The sequence below is a fragment of the Carassius auratus genome, chromosome 41 (genome assembly GCF_003368295.1).
Source record: "Carassius auratus strain Wakin chromosome 41, ASM336829v1, whole genome shotgun sequence".
Classification (NCBI taxonomy): domain Eukaryota; kingdom Metazoa; phylum Chordata; class Actinopteri; order Cypriniformes; family Cyprinidae; genus Carassius; species Carassius auratus.
Window position 1 is genome coordinate 18,786,628 of NC_039283.1, and position 18,974 is coordinate 18,805,601.

At 36.5% G+C, this 18,974-nt stretch overlaps 1 protein-coding gene across 3 annotated transcripts in view; it reads left to right on the forward strand.

Annotated features, from left to right (window-relative positions):
• LOC113059170 (platelet endothelial aggregation receptor 1-like) overlaps window positions 1-18,974 on the forward strand; it is a 34,421-nt gene that overhangs the window by 3,196 nt on the left and 12,251 nt on the right. For 2 of the 3 annotated variants that reach the window (XM_026227459.1, XM_026227458.1), the window contains 2 exons: window positions 18,172-18,282; window positions 18,793-18,897. In XM_026227459.1, coding sequence (XP_026083244.1) covers window positions 18,176-18,282; window positions 18,793-18,897 — 212 coding nt within the window. In that variant the 5' untranslated portion in view covers window positions 18,172-18,175. The remainder of the gene's footprint in view (window positions 1-18,171; window positions 18,283-18,792; window positions 18,898-18,974) is intronic. The other variant, XM_026227460.1, reaches the window with a different exon arrangement.

The window sequence follows — 18,974 nt, forward strand, 5'->3', positions numbered from 1 at the left end:
ATGTTATATTGATACTATTATTTAGCAAGGGCACATTCAGTTTTCAAATTAATGCTATTCTTTTGAACTTTCTATTCATTATAATCTTTTAAAATATGCATCGTAGTTTCCACTGAAATATTAAACAGCACAACAAGTAATAAGAAATGTTTTTTGAGCTACAAATCAGCATATTAGAAAGTCTCTTTAACATTTAAGAAACCTCTGGATTGGGGATCAGATACTGTCTTCGTTGAGATGGGAGTGAGAGGAGGAAGAGAATCTAGAAGCATTTCCATGGAGTCACCTTCAGGGCAGACAGAGAGTGATGTGTTTCTTTTCCTCTGGTGAAAACCTCTTTACTTTCAAATACTCCGATTCAGGAACATGTGGTTATTTTTCTCAGCTGTATAAAGGCGATAAAAAGATGGTTTTAATAAGGAGCAGGCTTCCTCTTCCCTCTCCAGAAGGGCTCTGCAGCGATGGCCAGTTGAGTAAATCAGAAAGCTTTTGGAGGAATGTACTGGCAGCGAATGGACTTCCTCTAGGGAGATGAATGATAGCAAATGGGCGATACAGTGATTTTGCGTGGTCCCAAATCCCTCAATTCCCTCAACACTATCCCCACACACAGAGAGAAACAGCAGATCTTAAACTGGCAAACAGAATAATATTGTAGCGTTGCTTTGCAAAGATATTTTGTTGGAAAAATAAGAAGGCTTTGGTTTCATCACGCACCTGGATTCAGTCCTAATGCTTTCTCTGAGTGCTGCACTCCTCTTTGCACATAGGGGAGACTCTGTGTTGTATGTCACACGCCTGATCCAAATCCCTACAAATTTAATTAAAAATAAAATGCTAATTTTTTTTAAATAAATATAAATGTAAAAATATAGACATGACTTCATTTATTACAGCATTGGCTTTATCACCTGTACAACATGCTGCATTAAGTCCATCTGTCTGCACAGGCATAGCGGCCACCTCATTCTGATCCAAATGTTTGCTATTTTGTCTCATAAATAAATGGGCCTCTTAAGGTAAATTCCTGTGTGGGACAGCTTTACTATACTCAAGACATCCAGTACTGGCCAGACTGTACAATAAAACAACATAGACAAGGGAGAAAAAGCACACATATGAAAAGTTCCCTAACTGCGAAGATCAAGCTAGAGTCCATCCATATTAGTGTTCACAAATAAATTTGCCAGGCGACAGAATGTTGATCTAGACAGGAGGCGGGGGTCTGTTATCTCACTTCAGTCTTGTGGCAGTTCATTCATTAAGCCAAAGCTAAATCAAAACTGAGATCCTCAAAACACAGTGAGAAGACTTTAGTGATACTGGTGATACATGATGCATCTCACATGGGGATGATGAGGACTATTCTGAGCAGCTGTTAACATCGCTTATTTAGTAATTTGCAGATCTGGATAAGTTTGGAAAAAAGGCAAATTTCTTAATATTCAGTAACTGTACTGTATAATACTAGCAAAGTGGGAAAATGGGATGGAATTTCATTGGTCAGATGTTTTGGGGAACCCTTTCTCAAGTACTAATCACTTAAATTAATGTTGTCTGTTGTAAATTTCACATTTTGATGTTTGATGCCACTTTAAAATTCTAGATTTGAACTTATTTATATTTATTTTGGTGCCTCACTATTATTACACTGAACAATTCCACAGATGTTACATTGATGATGCTGACAGAAGCTCATTTAGGAAAATGTCCCTCACTGAGGTGTTGCTCAGCTGACTCCACAGCTGTGATTCTGCATCTCCTCCAGACTGCATGGAGTGATGCTCCTTTGGGTCCTATTCGGACTGCGGCACTCTTTTTCTCCTCCTTTTTCTCTCTCTCGCATGTGTTGTGACTGTATGCCCAGACTCCTGAGGGTCTCACACGCACATACACAAGCCAGCTCTGCACTCATGGAAATCTGCAACCCATTTAGCCAGCAGGGGAGGGGGGCTTCACACTAGAGACCCCCATTTTAAGAGAGCTGTGTACATATGTAGGCATGCATATGTGCACGTGGAGGTCAAGTGCGCTTATGTGGGCTTGTGACGATTGACCTGGCTGTTTCTTTACACACATATACATTTGTTCAGCATTTCCTCTCTATGGATGACATAGTGTATACTGTACTTTGCTGAAATGACAGAGGAAACGCAGCACATCTTTGTCCTGTAGTCTAAGCTACTGGCCAATTATTCATGAAATTGTGATTGACATTCCAGCACAGCTGGAGCTAAAATTAAACTCAGTCTTCTTCCTATCAGTATCCGGCAACAATCATTGCCACAGAAATCTGAGAGAGCAATTATCTAACATGGGTCACTGTCCCAAGTTCAATAAGCAAAAGATTATAAGAGCCTAGATTTTAAGAGTATCCAGTTTTTCTTTTAACCATGCAATGGAAGAATAGTGTTCATGCTTGTTTATGCTGTGTGAACTGGAAAACAAGAAAGATAAATCATGTTGAAGGAACGGTCATGATGTCATGTTTGGACATGTCATTGAAATTAAGAGGGTAAACCTCATCTGTCCCTTTGGGAAGAAACAAAAAGTGAAAAACATCTTTGTAATTTCTCTAAAAGCCTATATTAAACAAAAGCAGTTTACAGAACTTCTCAGACTTTCAAGCAGTTTACAGAACAATCTCAGACTTTCCTAATTATATGAGTTTCTCATGCACTGAATTTGTTTAGATTTAAAATTGCTTAGATATCTCAGTGCTAAAGCTAATAACTTTTTGGAATTCATGTTGTTTTGATTAAGGACAGTTGATAAAGAACTAATAAGTAAACCCTTTTTAGTATTTTGCACTTAATGCATCGATTTGAGGTGAGGGTTTATATGTGAAAAGATAATGTTTACATTTATCCATTTAGCAGACACTTCTATCCAAAGTGTCTTAAAACACATTTGAAAAAAGGTAACCTAAAAATGCTGACATGTAAATGAACTGGTTTAATGTAGTCAAAAATATTATTCTACATCACTGAACCAAAATATATAAATTAATTTATACCAGCAAACCTAACTGTTAAGGGTTAAATCAGGTAGACATAGTAACAATTGCAAGTCACCACCTTTTACAGTGTAGATGAAAATAAAAAAAAATTGTCACAGAACCAACAATATTCATAGTGAATGTCAGGTTTATTAGAAAGCTAGACCATATATAATTAAAGATAATGAATTATATGTACTGTGAAAACCTACTGTTTTGTTTAAATATTTCCACCCAAGACCATCTATTGAAAATAATGTCGAGTAATGATGAGTTCATACATTGATTCTGCAGCAGGAACAGGTTAAATGTCTCACTCAGTGTGCAGATATACTTGAGTGCGTTTGTCTTGACATTTGTGAAGCAGAGAGGAAGAGGAGGAGTAGAGGAAGAAGGGAGTAGGAGGAAGAGGTAAGCTAGGAAACATTTCCGGTTAGATGAGGATGTGAATAGTCATGCTGCGGTGTTAATCAACATTCCATTTGGAATTACTATCAAATTCCTGTTTGGAAAAAACATTCAGAGCAGGAATAAATATTCCAGATGTAATAGTTTTGTAGTAGTCATGAAGGTGGATGTTTGATTCACTTTACACCTTTCTGTTTTTTACAAGAAACATACCATACAAGCAATAATAAGTTATAATGTTAAATTAACTGACTTTCAATTCATAAAATGTACATTAAAATTGAATTTGAAATAAAAAGACACTGAGTTTAATGCAAAGCTTGTTTTTTTCTGCTTTGGTTTTTGCCTCTACAAGTCCTGGACCGTAGAAATTGTGGCCCATGTAATTATGGTGGTGCTCGGTCATGTCTTTTTAAAAAGCTCAAACCTCCAAAGTGCCCATCTCTTTAACTTTCCTGCCTCTGAGGGTTTGTGAACGTTAAGTGTGTGTGTTTTTTTATGTGAATACAATTTGATTTCGCATGGTTGAGTATATACATATATGTATAAACCTGTGTCTGTATAGAAATGTGTTTGTTTGTTTTTTTGGCCACCACGTGTCTTAGGCCCAGTGAAGCCACAGTCGTGCAATCTGTGGTTATATGGTCTACAATGTTTAGCAGGAACCAGCTGTCAAACTGTGAGGTCCCCCACAAGGCCTCAGGAGCTCTCGGCTCCATGCCTTTAAATGGCAGAAAACTTAACAACACTTAAAACACTCCTGCTGAAATATCACAACAGACAAAGCCAAAAATAAAGCCTCATCTGTCCATATTTGGTTGCACTTACCACGTTGCTTTAAAACACCTTTATTCGCAAAACACACCCCGATGAGAAACTTTTTCTGTTTTAGGCAACTGTTGTCTTTTCTGACTCTTCAAAACATACATAAGCATGACCACATCACAATTGTTGTGATAAAAGCGACCTTATCGTAGTGTTTGTGCGACTGTAGTTTCCTCCAGTCATGCGGATGTATAGCAAGTATGACTAAAAAACCCAAAAACCCTCTGCCTCTGAGATACATGACGTGGACGCAGGTGTGTGGTTGCTGATGGATATCTGGATTTAGTCTCTTTGATGTATGCAGAGCAGTCAGGTCGGTCTCTGCGGTGTGTGGAAGAGGGGTGTCTGACCCCAGAGAGATGGCGGGTGTTAAGAGAGAGCGGTAAAGGAGGAAGGGCCCCCACGTATCCTGTTTTTCTCTTTTTAGAGGAGCTGCAGACTGGCTGCAGAGCAGAGCATGACATAAGCTTCTGTTCACTAGCCAAACCCAGTGAGGCCAGACACTGTCACTCTAACAGGATCCTACTGCTAGATCGGAAACTTTTTAACTGTTAGTTGAACTAATGTTGCATTTTTTATCAACCCCCCCCCCCCCCCCGTGTCTTTATAAACCTGTTTGAATTTCTTCTTTGAAGCACAAAAGGAAGATATTTGTGCTTTTCTATGCAAATACTGTAGGACAGGAGCTTTCCTAAAAAACACGATTTCAGAACATTTTAAAGAAACAATGCCGTAAATATTTTAATGCTGTAAATAACTTAAATAACTTTTTTTTTGTCAAGGACCACCTTCTAGCCTTTCATCAGTACTATCTTACAAATCCCCATCTAAAAATTGTCACCATATTTTGACACTCTTTTTTGATACTGTTTTGGATGTAAATGATTAAATTGACTGACATCTGCAAGTTTTGTTTCCTACAATGGTTTGTAAATACATATCCATCATATCTCATTGATTGGTCTTATAAAATGGCCTGTTACTATTTTGATGTGAGAAACTGCTGCAAATGTTTCAGTGCATGAGTGAAATGTCCGAATTAATCAAACTGAGTCATCTGACCAATCAAAAGAGTGATTCACTCACGAGCCTAGCATCGCAAGTTCTGATTCTAAACAGCTGATCGAAAACCCACGTATATGTATACTTGAGACACACACACAAACACACCCACACACACTTAAATATAATAAAAGCATTAGAAACAGAAAGGTCTTTAAATGTAATACAAAAATACAAAAGCACTTGATGGTTATTTTAGGGAGCATGTTTAGTCATTCAGCTTTTCTTTCTCAAGCAGTTCTTTATATGGTTTCCATCACAATTACTTGGGCGACAGCATGTGAAAGCTGGTAAAGGGGAGTTTAAGCTTAGGGTTGGCAGACAGCGACCAACATGTCACTTCATCTGCTAAGAGTGTTTGGGTTTGAGTCCTCTGTTCCTCATACTGCGAAGAACAGTATTACAAATCCATCTGTGCTGTGAACAGCCATTTCCCTCGAAGCTCTGTGTTTTCTGTTAAAAGTAAAAACTGTGCTGTTTGCAGAAAGGAACTAACTGTGCTGTGTTTGTGGCATATCCTAACAGCAATTCAAAAACAGAGAGCTTGAGGCAGAAAGACAAACTTTGGGGAGAAATTATTGGCTGTGAAAACTGAACAATGTTTAACGACTCAAAGGTCAGAGTTCAACATTCCAGCTATTACTATTCATCATAGGTGAAGATGCTTCTCTCACTATAAAGAAAGATTAGAAGAAAATGAACAGTGTGTGTTTTTAATTATCATTATTATTATTTTTAAAGAACATCATTAATTTAAAGTATTTTGACAATTAGGTGAATAATTGAATAATGACAGATAAATCCAATAACAGTATCCCAGGCATATAAATAAATCTGAATTACACTATATAATGCTATGAATTATATACAGACCGATTTTCAGTGCAAGGGATGTCTTAATAACAATAAACTATGAGTTCAGATTAAATCATCAATTGGTTTAAAGGTTATGATAATCAATGAAGATATTTCTAATATAAATATAATTAATTTTAATAATATATAATAATAATAAAATTATGTATAACGAGTTTGTATATAAAATAATTGTAATTATTTTTTATAGTTACATTTAAAAATTATAAAATCATATCTATAATTAGTTACTAAATTAATTAAAAACACTTTTTATTTAAAATGACAACAATATTTTTAACCTAAAAATCTAAATGAATTGTCTTTGCAAAGTCACATTTCAACTGCAATGCGTTCATTGTCATTTGAGATGCATCAGAACAGACTCTAGCTGCCAGTATTTTCCAGTGTAATTATGGCTTGTATGGTCGGTAAGTGAATATTCTGGCAGTTTAGACCCGGTCCCTATGACGCCTTCCCACAGTCCCACCAAACTCTGCTCTTCCTGTGTGGCTGTAATGTTTTTTTTTTATGAGGTAGGTAATCTACATAAACAAAATTGCAGCAAACTGCATAAAACAGCCAGCTCAAATCATGAAGCATTTGGCCTGAGATTTATTTCTCTAGAAGAGACATAAACATTTGATTTTACAGTATGAATCTGCAGCACAAAATACTCATAGTGAGTCGGGGTTTGCCCAACCCAAGAGTTTACCATAGAAATAGACATCACCACAGCCTTTGAAATTAGTGTAGCATTAAATATGGAAAAAAGAATGGGGTACAATATTGCACTGACTCACTAACCCCTGGTTTATTGATGAGGGGTTCACTACCCCCCACACCCACACTTAAAGACACATAGACACACACCACAGCCAACTAAACACTGTGTGGTGTGGAGGCTGAGAGTGTGCTTTGAAATTCAGCCCCAGATGTTTTATATTATGGGGCTTTTATGCCAGTTTACCGTAACTTAGAGTTACTGGTTTAACTGGAGTTAGAGTTGTCTGAGCCAGGACTGGGGTTTTGGTCAGATGACAGTCAGATCTGCATTATTCCTTTTCCTCATCTCTCTGTCTCTTTCTGGCAAGATAAACATCATTGTGGCAAATAACATAGATCCATACTGCCAGAACAGGAGTGGGTCAGCGGCAGTACCATTGTTATAATAGACTGCAGCAACCCTTCACTCACTCTCAGACTGCTGAGATGTTTTTAGGGCTCAAGCCTGGAGGGCGAGAGCCCTATTGTTTTCCTTAGGATTATTTGTTATTATTATTAGGGCTCAAGCCTGGAGGGCGAGAGCCCTATTGTTTTCCTTAGGATTATTTGTTATTATTATTATTATTATTATTTTTCTTCAAGGTTTCGGGGGCTTTTGGGGCCCTTAACATGCTCAAAAACTCTTTTAAAATTGGCACACACCTTGGAACTTGCGGCCATTAGGGCCGGGCAGAGTCTGATACACGGGCGTGGCACAGGGGCTCTACAGCGCCCCCTGTAGTACCGAGGGCCATATATCATGCATACTTGCACGTATACATATGAAACTTGGTACATATATATAACTCATCAAACCAAACAACTTTCACACTGCATGTCATAAGCTCCGCCCAACAGGAAGTTGGCTATTTAGGGTTTTATGAAAAACACATGCTCTGGAATTTGATATACTCCTCTGAGGAACTCCACCCGTTCAACACAAAACTTGGTGAACACGATCTCAAGACATTGGGGATGCTAAATTGCGAAGAGATTTTTGATATCTCGAACGGTTTGCCCGTGGCGAGGCGTTGAAATTATGCCGAGAGATGAGAAACAGGAAATGTATAATAACATCCACATACATTTGCTGAATTTGATCAAACTTAATTGGTTTGTTCGTTGTATGATACCGATCGTATATATGTGACTATTAGGAGTCAAAGTTATAGCGCCACCAACTGGCAGCAGGAAGTGAATCATTTTCAGAACGCTTTGAATTCAGCATCTTATTTTTACTTGATTTGCTTCAAACTTCATCAGAATAATGACAAAACACGGCCGAAGAAAATCTGTCGTGGGGATATTTATATCTAATATAGTGTTGCCATGGCAACGTGTCAAACTTGAATGTTCTGTTCTGGTGATTTTTAGGCAGATAACTAGCTCAGATTTACATGAAACTCGAAACAGATATCAGTATTAAAGATAGCTAGACCATGGCAAAAGCTTTTAAAAGGGCGTGGAAGAGGCACTCTATAGCGCCACCTTTTGTCAAAAGTGGGGGGGTTAGTTTTAGCTACAGACACCAAACTTGGTACATAAATTGTTCTTATCAAGACGGACAACTTTCTAATTCGCAGTCATAAGCTATGACCAACAGGAAGTTGGCTATTTTGACTTGAATATGGATTTTTGGGAATTTTCTTTTGTGAATTAATGCATACTCCTCCCAGGGGAAGTACACTATACACACCAAACTTTGTCTACATTAGGAAAAAACATTGAGGAACTTAAATTGCGAATGAATTTTGGATAGCTTGAACGGTTTTGTCGTGGTGATTTTTTGAAATAACAGTAAAAAGTGAAACATTAATCATCTTGTATTTTTAAATTGCAGCTTCCAAACCTTTAAAAAACATTTTTCATTTAGAAAACCAGCAATTCTGAGGAAATATGCATAGTTTCATGACTTTACAGCACTGTATGATTAAAAGAAAATTAAAAAACATCTGATCTCACTCTGTCACTCTGTGTGAGGAATGTATGCGTGCTGACTGTGTGTGTGTGAGTGTGAGTGGGGGAGAGGTGTGAGGTGAGTGGCAGACAAGACAGGGAGAGAGAGAGGGACTTAAACATATCTTTAATCACCAGAAAAAAATATTATTTTAAATTGTTATTTTTTTATTGTTGTTGCTAATTGTGCTGTTTTCATTACAGCTTAAGAAATATCTTAGGCCTTATCCTTTTCTGACAGTTTCAGGGATTAAAAAAAAATCTAAAAATACTTATTTTAGCTGCAAATAATAATTTCAAACTCATTTGATACTGACCTCTGACACCCTGTGACATGACATTTATTTGAATTTACATAATCTCATGGATGTAACAGTAAAACTGTTCAGCTCACAGATCAAGACTAAGCTGTGATGCAAGCAGAACTATTTCACAAATGCTTAAAGGTTAATGAAATTATAACAAAACACTTTTAAATTATTTAAGGATTTGGTAACACTTTAAAATAATTTCTCAATTGTTAACATTAGTAAATGCATTGGTAACACTTCATAATAGCTGCACTCCTAGCTAAGCATTTGTAAATAGCCAGTTCATGCTTTATATATTCTTCTCCCAAAATTAATATTTTATTAAGCATTTTATAAATACAGCTATAATTAAATTGTTCATAGTTTATATGCACATTTATTTTGAGGAGATTGAAGGCTGTTATCTTCCAAAATAAAAAAAAATAAATAAAAAAATAAACAAACACAGAACTAAAAAGGGAATCATTAATTGGCTTGTATTTTTAAATTGCAGCTTCCAAACATTTCAAAGCATTTTTTCATACAGAGATCAAATCATTCTGAGGAAATATGCATAGTTTCACGACTTTACAACACTGTATGGACAACAGAAAATTTAAAAACTGTCAGACTTAACTAACATGATCTCACTCTGGCCACTCTGTCTGTGTGAGGGAAGGGAGGGGAAGAGGGAGGGGGAGTGTGAGGGGGTTGGTGACTGACTGCATTTTTGGTGACTGACAGTGTGTGTGAATTGTAGGGAGGGGAGGGGATATCTGGCAGAGAGAGAGAGAGAGACCTAATCATCTCTTTAATCATCAGTGGAAAAAAAATCAGTATTTTAAATGTTTATTGTTTTTGTTGTTGCTAATGGTGGTGTTTTTTCCCCTTTCATTACAGCTTAAGAAATATCTTAGGCCTTATCCTTTTCTGACAGTTTTAGGGATTTAAAAACATCCTAACAATCCTTATTTGTGCTGCAAATAATAATTTCAAACTCATTTGATACTGACCTATGACATCCTGTGACATGACATGACATTTATCTGAATTTAAGAGTTATGAATCTACATCCGTCTGCATGGACTCTTGTTTGTAGGTGTTCTAAACTTGCTTACTCCTATTATCAATGGCAACGGCATTGGAAAGCCAGTACATTATATATATATATATATATATTGCATTTGTTTATATTTCATTTTTGTAAATAACTTAATTTATAAATGATAAAAAGATCCTTAAAAAAGTATGAAAATACAATGATTGAACTTTATAGATGTGCTCAAGAACAAACATTTATAGCTGTATTTATTAACTGCTTAATAATGCATATTAAAGGAGTGCTATTATGTTGTTTCACACTTTCAACTTTAGTTAGTCTGTAATGTTGCTGTTTCAGCATAAAAAAGTTCTGCAAAGATTCAAAGCTCAAAGTCCAATTCAATAGGATAATTTTATTTAACAAAAGTCACATTTTAGAAAAAAAAAACAACGAACAACTTGTTTGGACTACAACAAATATTTTCCAGGACTTGTGATATCACAAATACGGACGAATGGGATGTAAATTGGTTGAGCTGCACTAGAAAAGGCAATGAGTGTGATATATACGTAGTTGACCATGAAGACTGGAAAAGAAAAAAACTCTGTATATTCAGGTGTGAAGAATTATTAGCCATTTTTCCTTTACTGATAAAATGAGTCAAAAACAAAGGTAAAATCCAAAATTATTAGATCCCCATGAGAAATATTCAAAATAAGTACAGTACTGTAATTGCAGAGTTAAGACATGACCACTGGACAGTAAAATGCTTACTGGGTAACAGGGGTCAGAAAAAAACAAGTGGAGAAGAACAGAAACACATTAACTGGAAAATAATTAAGAATTAAAGTCAATAATTAGGTGTGAAACTATCAGGGAGCATTTAGTCTACAGTCCCACCTTTTTTCAGAGCTGCAACTTTCCTGGAGTCTCCAGAATTACAAAGTGTCAGGTTCTGAGAGACTTAAAAGATCCCAAAAATGACTTAATTAGAATAGCATGAAATATTGTGAAATACTATATATTGAGACTTTATATATAGGCTTTATGAACAGATGGGTTCTGACTGACTCTTGTACGATGCTTTGAGGAATATATCTTCCAGAATCTAGCATTAGATTTAGGAGCTTATTTTTATTCCATCTCCTATCCTGAAAAGTCTGTCTTGCAGAATTGACTAAAAATTTATATTCACATTAATTCTTAATTCTTTTGCAATTCTTTTTGTCATTTTTTCACCACATTTTTTTTCTTCTTCTGCCCCCGTGACCCAGTCACCATTTTTTGTCCAATGGTCAAGTCTTAACCTAATTATTGTTAATTATCTTAAAATAATTATTGTTCATGTTAACATAGTTAATGTTTATGAATTAAATATTATTGTAATGTGTAACTAAAGTTATATAGATTGTTCTGTGAATGTGATTTCAAAGTCTAGATGATTCGGATTAACCCTTTAACTGCCGTATCCTTTAAAACCTGACTGCCAGAGGGCTATTGTGAATGCATGTGCCCGCTGGGCACAGTTTACCTGATGCCACAGAGGTGGCGTTGCACTGATGGCTTGAGCCCGCCATCGCTGCTTGCAGCTATATTTATTATTATTATTTTTCTTCAAGGTTTCATGGGCTTTTGGGGCCCTTAACATGCTCAAAAACTCTTGAAAATTGGCACACACCTTGGAACCTGCGGCCATTAGGGCCGGGCAGAGTCTGATACACGGGCGTGGCACAGGGGCTCTACAGCGCCCCCTGTAGTACTGAGGGCCATATATCATGCATACTTGCACATATACATATGAAACTTGGTACATATATATAACTCATCAAACCAAACAACTTTCACACTGTATGTCATAAGCTCCGCCCAACAGGAAGTTGGCTATTTAGGGTTTTATGAAAAACACATGCTCTGGAATTTGATATACTCCTCTGAGGAACTCCATCCGTTCACCACCAAACTCGGTGAACACGATCTCAAGACATTGGGGATGCTAAATTGCGAAGAGATTTTTGATATCTCGAACGGTTTGCCCGTGGCGAGGCGTTGAAATTATGGTGAGAAAGGAGAAACAGGAAATGTCTAATAACATCCACATACATTTCCTGAATTTGATCAAACTTAATTGGTTTGTTCATTGTATGATACCGATCATATATATGTGACTATTAGGAGTCAAAGTTATAGCGCCACCAACTGGCAGCAGGAAGTGAATCATTTTCAAAACGCTTTGAATTCAGCATCTTATTTTTACTTGATTTGCTTCAAACTTCATCAGAATAATGACAAAACACAGCCGAAGAAAATCTGTTGTGGGGATATTTATATCTAATATAGTGTTGCCATGGCAACGTGTCAAACTTGAATGTTCTGTTCTGGTGATTTTTAGGCAGATAACTAGCTCAGATTTACATGAAACTCGAAACAGATATCAGTATTAAAGATAGCTAGACCATGGCAAAAGCTTTTAAAAGGGCGTGGAAGAGGCACTCTATAGCGCCACCTTTTGTCAAAAGTGGGGGGATTAGTTTTAGCTACAGACACCAAACTTGGTACATAAATTGTTCTAATCAAGACGGACAACTTTCTAATTCACAGTCATAAGCTACGACCAACAGGAAGTTGGCTATTTTGACTTGAATATGGATTTTTGAGAATATTCTTTTGTGAATTAATGCATACTCCTCACAGGGGAAGTACACTATACACACCAAACTTTGTCTACATTAAGAAAAAACATCGAGGAACTTAAATTGCGAACGGATTTTGGTTAGCTTGAACGGTTTTGTCGTGGTGAATTTTTGAAATGACAGTAAAAAGGGAAACATTAATTGTCTTGTATTTTTAAATTGCAGCTTCCAAACACTTCAAAGCATTTTTTCATACAAAGATCAAATCATTCTGAGGAAATATGCATAGTTTCACGACTTTACAACACTGTATGGATAAAAGAAAATTAAAAAACTGTCAGACTTCTCAACTTACATGATCTCACTCTGGCCACCCTGTCTGTGTGAGGGAAGGGAGGGGGAGAGGGAGGGGGAGTGTGAGGGGGTTGGTGACTGTGACAGTGTGTGTGGACTGTAGGGAGGGGCTGTCTGGCAGAGAGAGAGAGAGAGAGAGAGACCTAATCATCCCCTAATCAGAAAAAAAAATCTGTATTTTAAATTGTTATTGTTTTTGTTGTTGCTAATGGTGGTGTTTTTTCCTTTCATTACAGGTTAAGAAATCTCTTAGGCCTATCCTTTTCTGACAGTTTTAGGGATTTAAAAACATCCTAAGAACCCTAATTTGTGCTGCAAATAATAATTTCAAACTCATTTGATACTGACCTATGACAACCTGTGACTTGACATGACATTTATTAATCTCATGGATGTAACAGTAAAACTCTTCAACTGACAGATAAAGCTGCAATGCAAGCAAAACTATTTCACAAATGCTTATAGGTCATTAAAATCATTACAAAACACTAATACATTATTTAAGGATTTGGTAACACTGTAAAATAATGTCTAATTTGTTAACATTAGTATATGCAATGGTAACACTTTATAATAATTGCACTCATTAGCTAAGCATTAGTAAATAGTTCATGATTATAAAGCCTTTTCCCTTAATAATAGTGATTATTAAGCAGTAATACATCTATAAATAAATTGTTCTTGGTTTAAAAGCACATATATTACAAAGGAGATTAAAGTCTCAGTTGTCTTATAAAATAAATAAATAAACACAACCCAGTTTGATTCAGAATTCAGAAATATTTATTTCAAGATGCAATAAAAGGAAACTGTACACTTGAATAGCTTTTATGCGATTCTTGAAGGATTAGCATCACCTCCTCTTGTAAGATGGTTTGAGGAATATATCTTCGAGATTGTACCGCCGCTCCCTATATGCATAGTATGCAGTCTTTGTAGGGCACCAACTCCCAGAGGGGGCACCATCCCAGTTGCTCAAAAAAACAAAACAAAAACATGCGCCATTCTCCCATCCGCGCTCGCGACCGCTCACACCTCATGTTTGCGGCTGAATGTTCGTAATTGATGGATGGACATCTATGCCTGGGTATAGGACATCAGCAATCCGGCACAGAGAAAAGAAAACTAAAGAAAATAAAACAGGCATAAAGTTGTCTTGACATTGGACTTTCTAGAGTCTCAAATTTAGGGCCGGTCTCTAAAGTTACATGTGATATTGTTATACACTTTTAACGTCAGTAGCATTTGAAGAGAATGACTTACAGTCATAAAAACAACTGTAATTGTTCATCTAGGTGACAGCTATAATGCACAATTAAATTGAATGTTTGATATTTATTACAACAAACTGTAAGTCATATGTAAATTATGCTACTTTTTCACATGGGCTCAAATGCAAATTTGAAGCTCAATAGCATTTGAGAAGAAAGACTTGCAGTCATAAAACAATTGTAATGTGTTCATATAGGTGTCAGCTACAATGCACACCTTATACATTTTTTATAAATATTAAAATAAAGTGTTACTAAAGTTATATATATTGTTCTGTATATGTGATTTCAAAGTCTAGATTGGTCGGATTAACCCTTTAACTGCCGCATCCCTTAAAACTTGATTGTCAGAGGGTTACTGTAAATGCTTATGCCCGCTGGGCACAGTTATCCTGATGCCACCGGGGTGGCGTTGCACTGATGGCTTGAGCCCGACATCGCTGCTTGCAGCTATATTTATGAGCTTGTTTTCACTGAGGATGAATGTGATTGGAACGGAGTTTGACTTTGGTTTGAGTGGTTACTGCGGTCATGAACTCTTTCTCCTTCTGGCTTTGAATTAATGTGTACTAGCTTGAACAGCAATCAATAATTTATTATTATTATTAATGCATTTTTCAATTGTTTTCAATGGAAGTGTTTTGTGTATGTGTGTGTGTGTGTTTGGCACAAAATGTTGAAAACTGTTAAAGTTTATGGAAAATGCTGTGTTTATCACTGTCACTTTTTATCCAGTTGCCAGTGTTTATTTTTTGAAAATGACAGGCTGTTTGTGTAATATCTCACTTGTTATGCATTACCAAATAAAAAAAAAAATATATATATTGGTTTGACAATTATATTACTTGGTGATAAGTTTTAAAGTATAAGTTACCTGGTCATTATTATTATTATTATTATTATTACTATTTGTAAATAAAGATTATTGGAGTATGTTTTATAAGAAAATACTATTTCAACATGTTACTTGCAGTTTCTTTGTAACTGTTTGTGAAATTTACTAGCAATTTCCGATTTGCAATTTTTTAAGTGTTAGAGTACTTATCAAGTACTCCAGAGAGCAATAAACTGTTCTGCTTGTGTACAACGAACTATTCCAATTAATTAAATCTAATTAAATGTAAAAATTGCAATCTCAAATAAACTGCAACAATAAATTGTGTGTATGAACACACACTTTGAAGAGCAGGCACGTGGTATGACCTCACTCACAGATAAGCTTCAGCTGGCCGTGTTCCCAAAGATCTGGTTACTGTTGTGTTGCCACTATCTTTTTTTTTCTTTTTTGGAAGGGCCAAATGCACTGGCTTTCCAGCTGTATTTCGCTCATTTTCCAAATGGCATGAATTTGTGTTCAGTCCTGCATCTTCCCAGTTCTGATGTCAGTTTTGGATGCTCTCTGGAGGGGCGTAGAGGTTCTTTTCTGATTCTTTGTTAAAGTGGATTTCTATAACAGTGGATTTAGAAAAACACATTGACTGTTTAAGAGCTTATTTTTCTCATTTTCCAGCATTTCCCCAGTATACTTAATAGCAGGTTTGGCAGTCTCACTACATGTGCTTCTTTGCTTGAATGACCGCGTGTTAGTTGGATCCTGCCAGGATATCTGCTCTTTGCTACATTTGTCAGTGGTCTGTGGAATTGGAGGAGAACTGGAATGATTATTACGAGATGTTATATTAGAGACTATTTATGCATGTGGGTCCATAGGGTCCAGAGCTATTATGCAACCTTTCTCTCCCCACCCCCATCTCCTTTTTTGTTTCCCTCTCTCTTTTATTGAGCCTCGCTTTTTTGATGGCTCTTTTTTCTTTTCTCCTTATTTTCTTAGTGCTCCTCTGTTCCAAATAATGACTAATATTTTCTCCTTAAAGTTGCATGAAGCCTCAAGCAGTCGTGGAGAGGGACAGGAAAGGAAATAAGGAATCTAATCAATGCCATGTACCTCTGTGTATAAGAGTATTTAATCTAAATGTAATTCATTCTAATCAAAGCTGAAATAGACTTACGAGAAACTGTGACTGCATGTTCATTTTGTAAAACTTTTTTTTGTGTGTGTGTGTCCTTCCGAAGGTTTGCAATAAGGTACTGTTAAACTAGTTTCATGCCCACCTGACCTCATTAAGATATCCTTAGAGGCTTTTCTCAAATTTGGACTATTTTTAACTTGACACAGTTTCTTATAACCACAGTGCACACTGAAGGATGTTCAAAAACAGCAGGAGATGCAGCACTATGGCCAAAGCAAAGCTCCACACGAAAGAGCCATTAGCTCCTACAATGAAACATTCAAGAGACATATTACTTTTTTAGTTGAGAAATACAGAAAGGAAGAAATAGTAAGAGCACTAGCCATGCTGTTCCTAAATTCAACCATCAATACGTAGACTGATGAGTCTATTTTTTTTTTGTCTATTTAAGAAGTCTCAAACCTAAGGTATAGACCCAGAAACAATTACCGTTCATGTCAAATTGGATGTAACAGACAAATGTTAGCAAAATTCAGTTGTGAAATCTGTGATGGCTCTGAATGATTCACTTACTGAATATTATTCAAACCACTAATTCAAAGGCAAATTTGAGGCTGTTTTGTGAATAATTTTCATTGGCTAATTTTCCGGTTTCACGTCTCATGCTTTGTTGTACAAAAATAAGATAGCAATGCACACACAGTTTTCCCAGTTGTCTAGATTCTAAATTATTGTCATATGAAATAAAACAGTTAAAACCATGGAAGTTCAGTCACAATATCCAACTGCATGACAAGCTTAAATCTTGTGTGAATGATAATCCTGTGAATTGATTTTGGACTCTTCCCGAGCATGAGGACTGCACACTACTGACCCAGCCAGAAAGAGACGACTACATGTGTTTTCATTCATTTTCCATTCTGCTCTTATCTTCACCCAGGAGCAGCATTGTGGGGCCTTTTAAATGACAGAATGTCTTTGGTTTGGGTGATCAGAGCACTCACACTGGGTCCCGTTACCCGTAATAATAACCTGCAGTATGGTACTCATTTTCAATGTGGGACCAATCCTTGGTGTTAGATGCAGACAAAATGTTGATAAAAAAAAATCCTGCACCCTCTCTCCCCTTCTTGTTTGTGTCGTGCAATGTGTCCTCCACATAATTTGTCCACATGAAAGCAGTCGAGTGCAGGCACCGCATCTGTTCGGCTCATTAATATCAGCTCATGCACCTTTTAATGCCTGCAGCCCTGCAACAGTTTAGCAAGAGCGATCAGACTCATTTGGATCTTACATGGAAATAACTCCAGGCTCAGATGGACAACATTGCAAAAAACAAAACATTTGCAAGTGAAATTTAGAATCTAGTTGACATTGGTGCCAAAATTAGTTTTCCTGCAAGCAGCAAAGAAATAAAAACGGTGCCATGATGTCTGATTTGTGCACAAATGACTCTTATGAACTAGTTTATTTAACAAGTCTCTCATAAAAAGATACACACAAGTATGTGTGTGTGAAAGCATGTGGTCATAAAGTTACTGTTAGTTTCCGAAATCCTCACCATGAGAGGCTTGTCTGTCCTTTTCCTACGGAGTGCCTAAAGGATCCTCATAAATAAAACCAGATGTCAATATGCTTTAAAATGGAAGGAGAGTTTTGCATTGGTCTTGCATTGTCACATCAACAGTCCTGAGAAGCAACATTTCAGTGTTTTATAAGTTAGTTGACTGTTTTTCTCTTTACAGCAGGATGAAGACGGCGGAGATCTGTGTGGTCCTGTTTGTCCTGAGCTGTGTATGTGAACTGTCATTGTCTTTGGACCCCCGAGATCCAAATGTTTGCAGCTTATGGGAAAGGTAAGACTCATCTGCTTCAATAAACTATAGAGCACAGAAAGCCAGTGCCAAATAGAGATGATTTGCTCCAATGCATACTGGCAACCACGACTCCTGTTGTAGGTCAATGTCTACAAGTCAAACAACAGCAAAACAAAAAATCCTGACAAAATGTAAAAATGTAAAACTCAGTCTAAAGGATCTCAATATAGTTGTTAAAACAAGATTTTATCCAAGTAGTAAAATTGCAAAACATAACAAGACCTGTTTCAGAAAATATACTTTATATAGTTTTAATTATATTATATTATATTATATTATAAAATGTCTGTGAACCTATAGGACACAATGTTTGAATGTGGATGGATGGACATTTTTACAGCTTTTAAAATGTATTTGTGAATCATTAAACCTCAAAATTAAAATATCTTTTTAAGTCAGCAATTCTAAATTTTGTATGTAGGGGGGAAAATATGTGAGATCCTTTTCAAGTAATCTGGTAAACATGACAAAATCTTTGTTCTTTTCTAGTTTCACCACTTCAGTGAAGGAATCATATGCTCAACCCTTCGACCAAGTGAAGTATGTAGAGACCTGCGTTGAACCCTGGAGCGCTAACAAATGCACCCGGCACAGGTGACATACGCTGACAAACACACATACACTCAAGCATTTGCTCACAATTCCTCTGAGCTGACTTAGACTAAATGCAG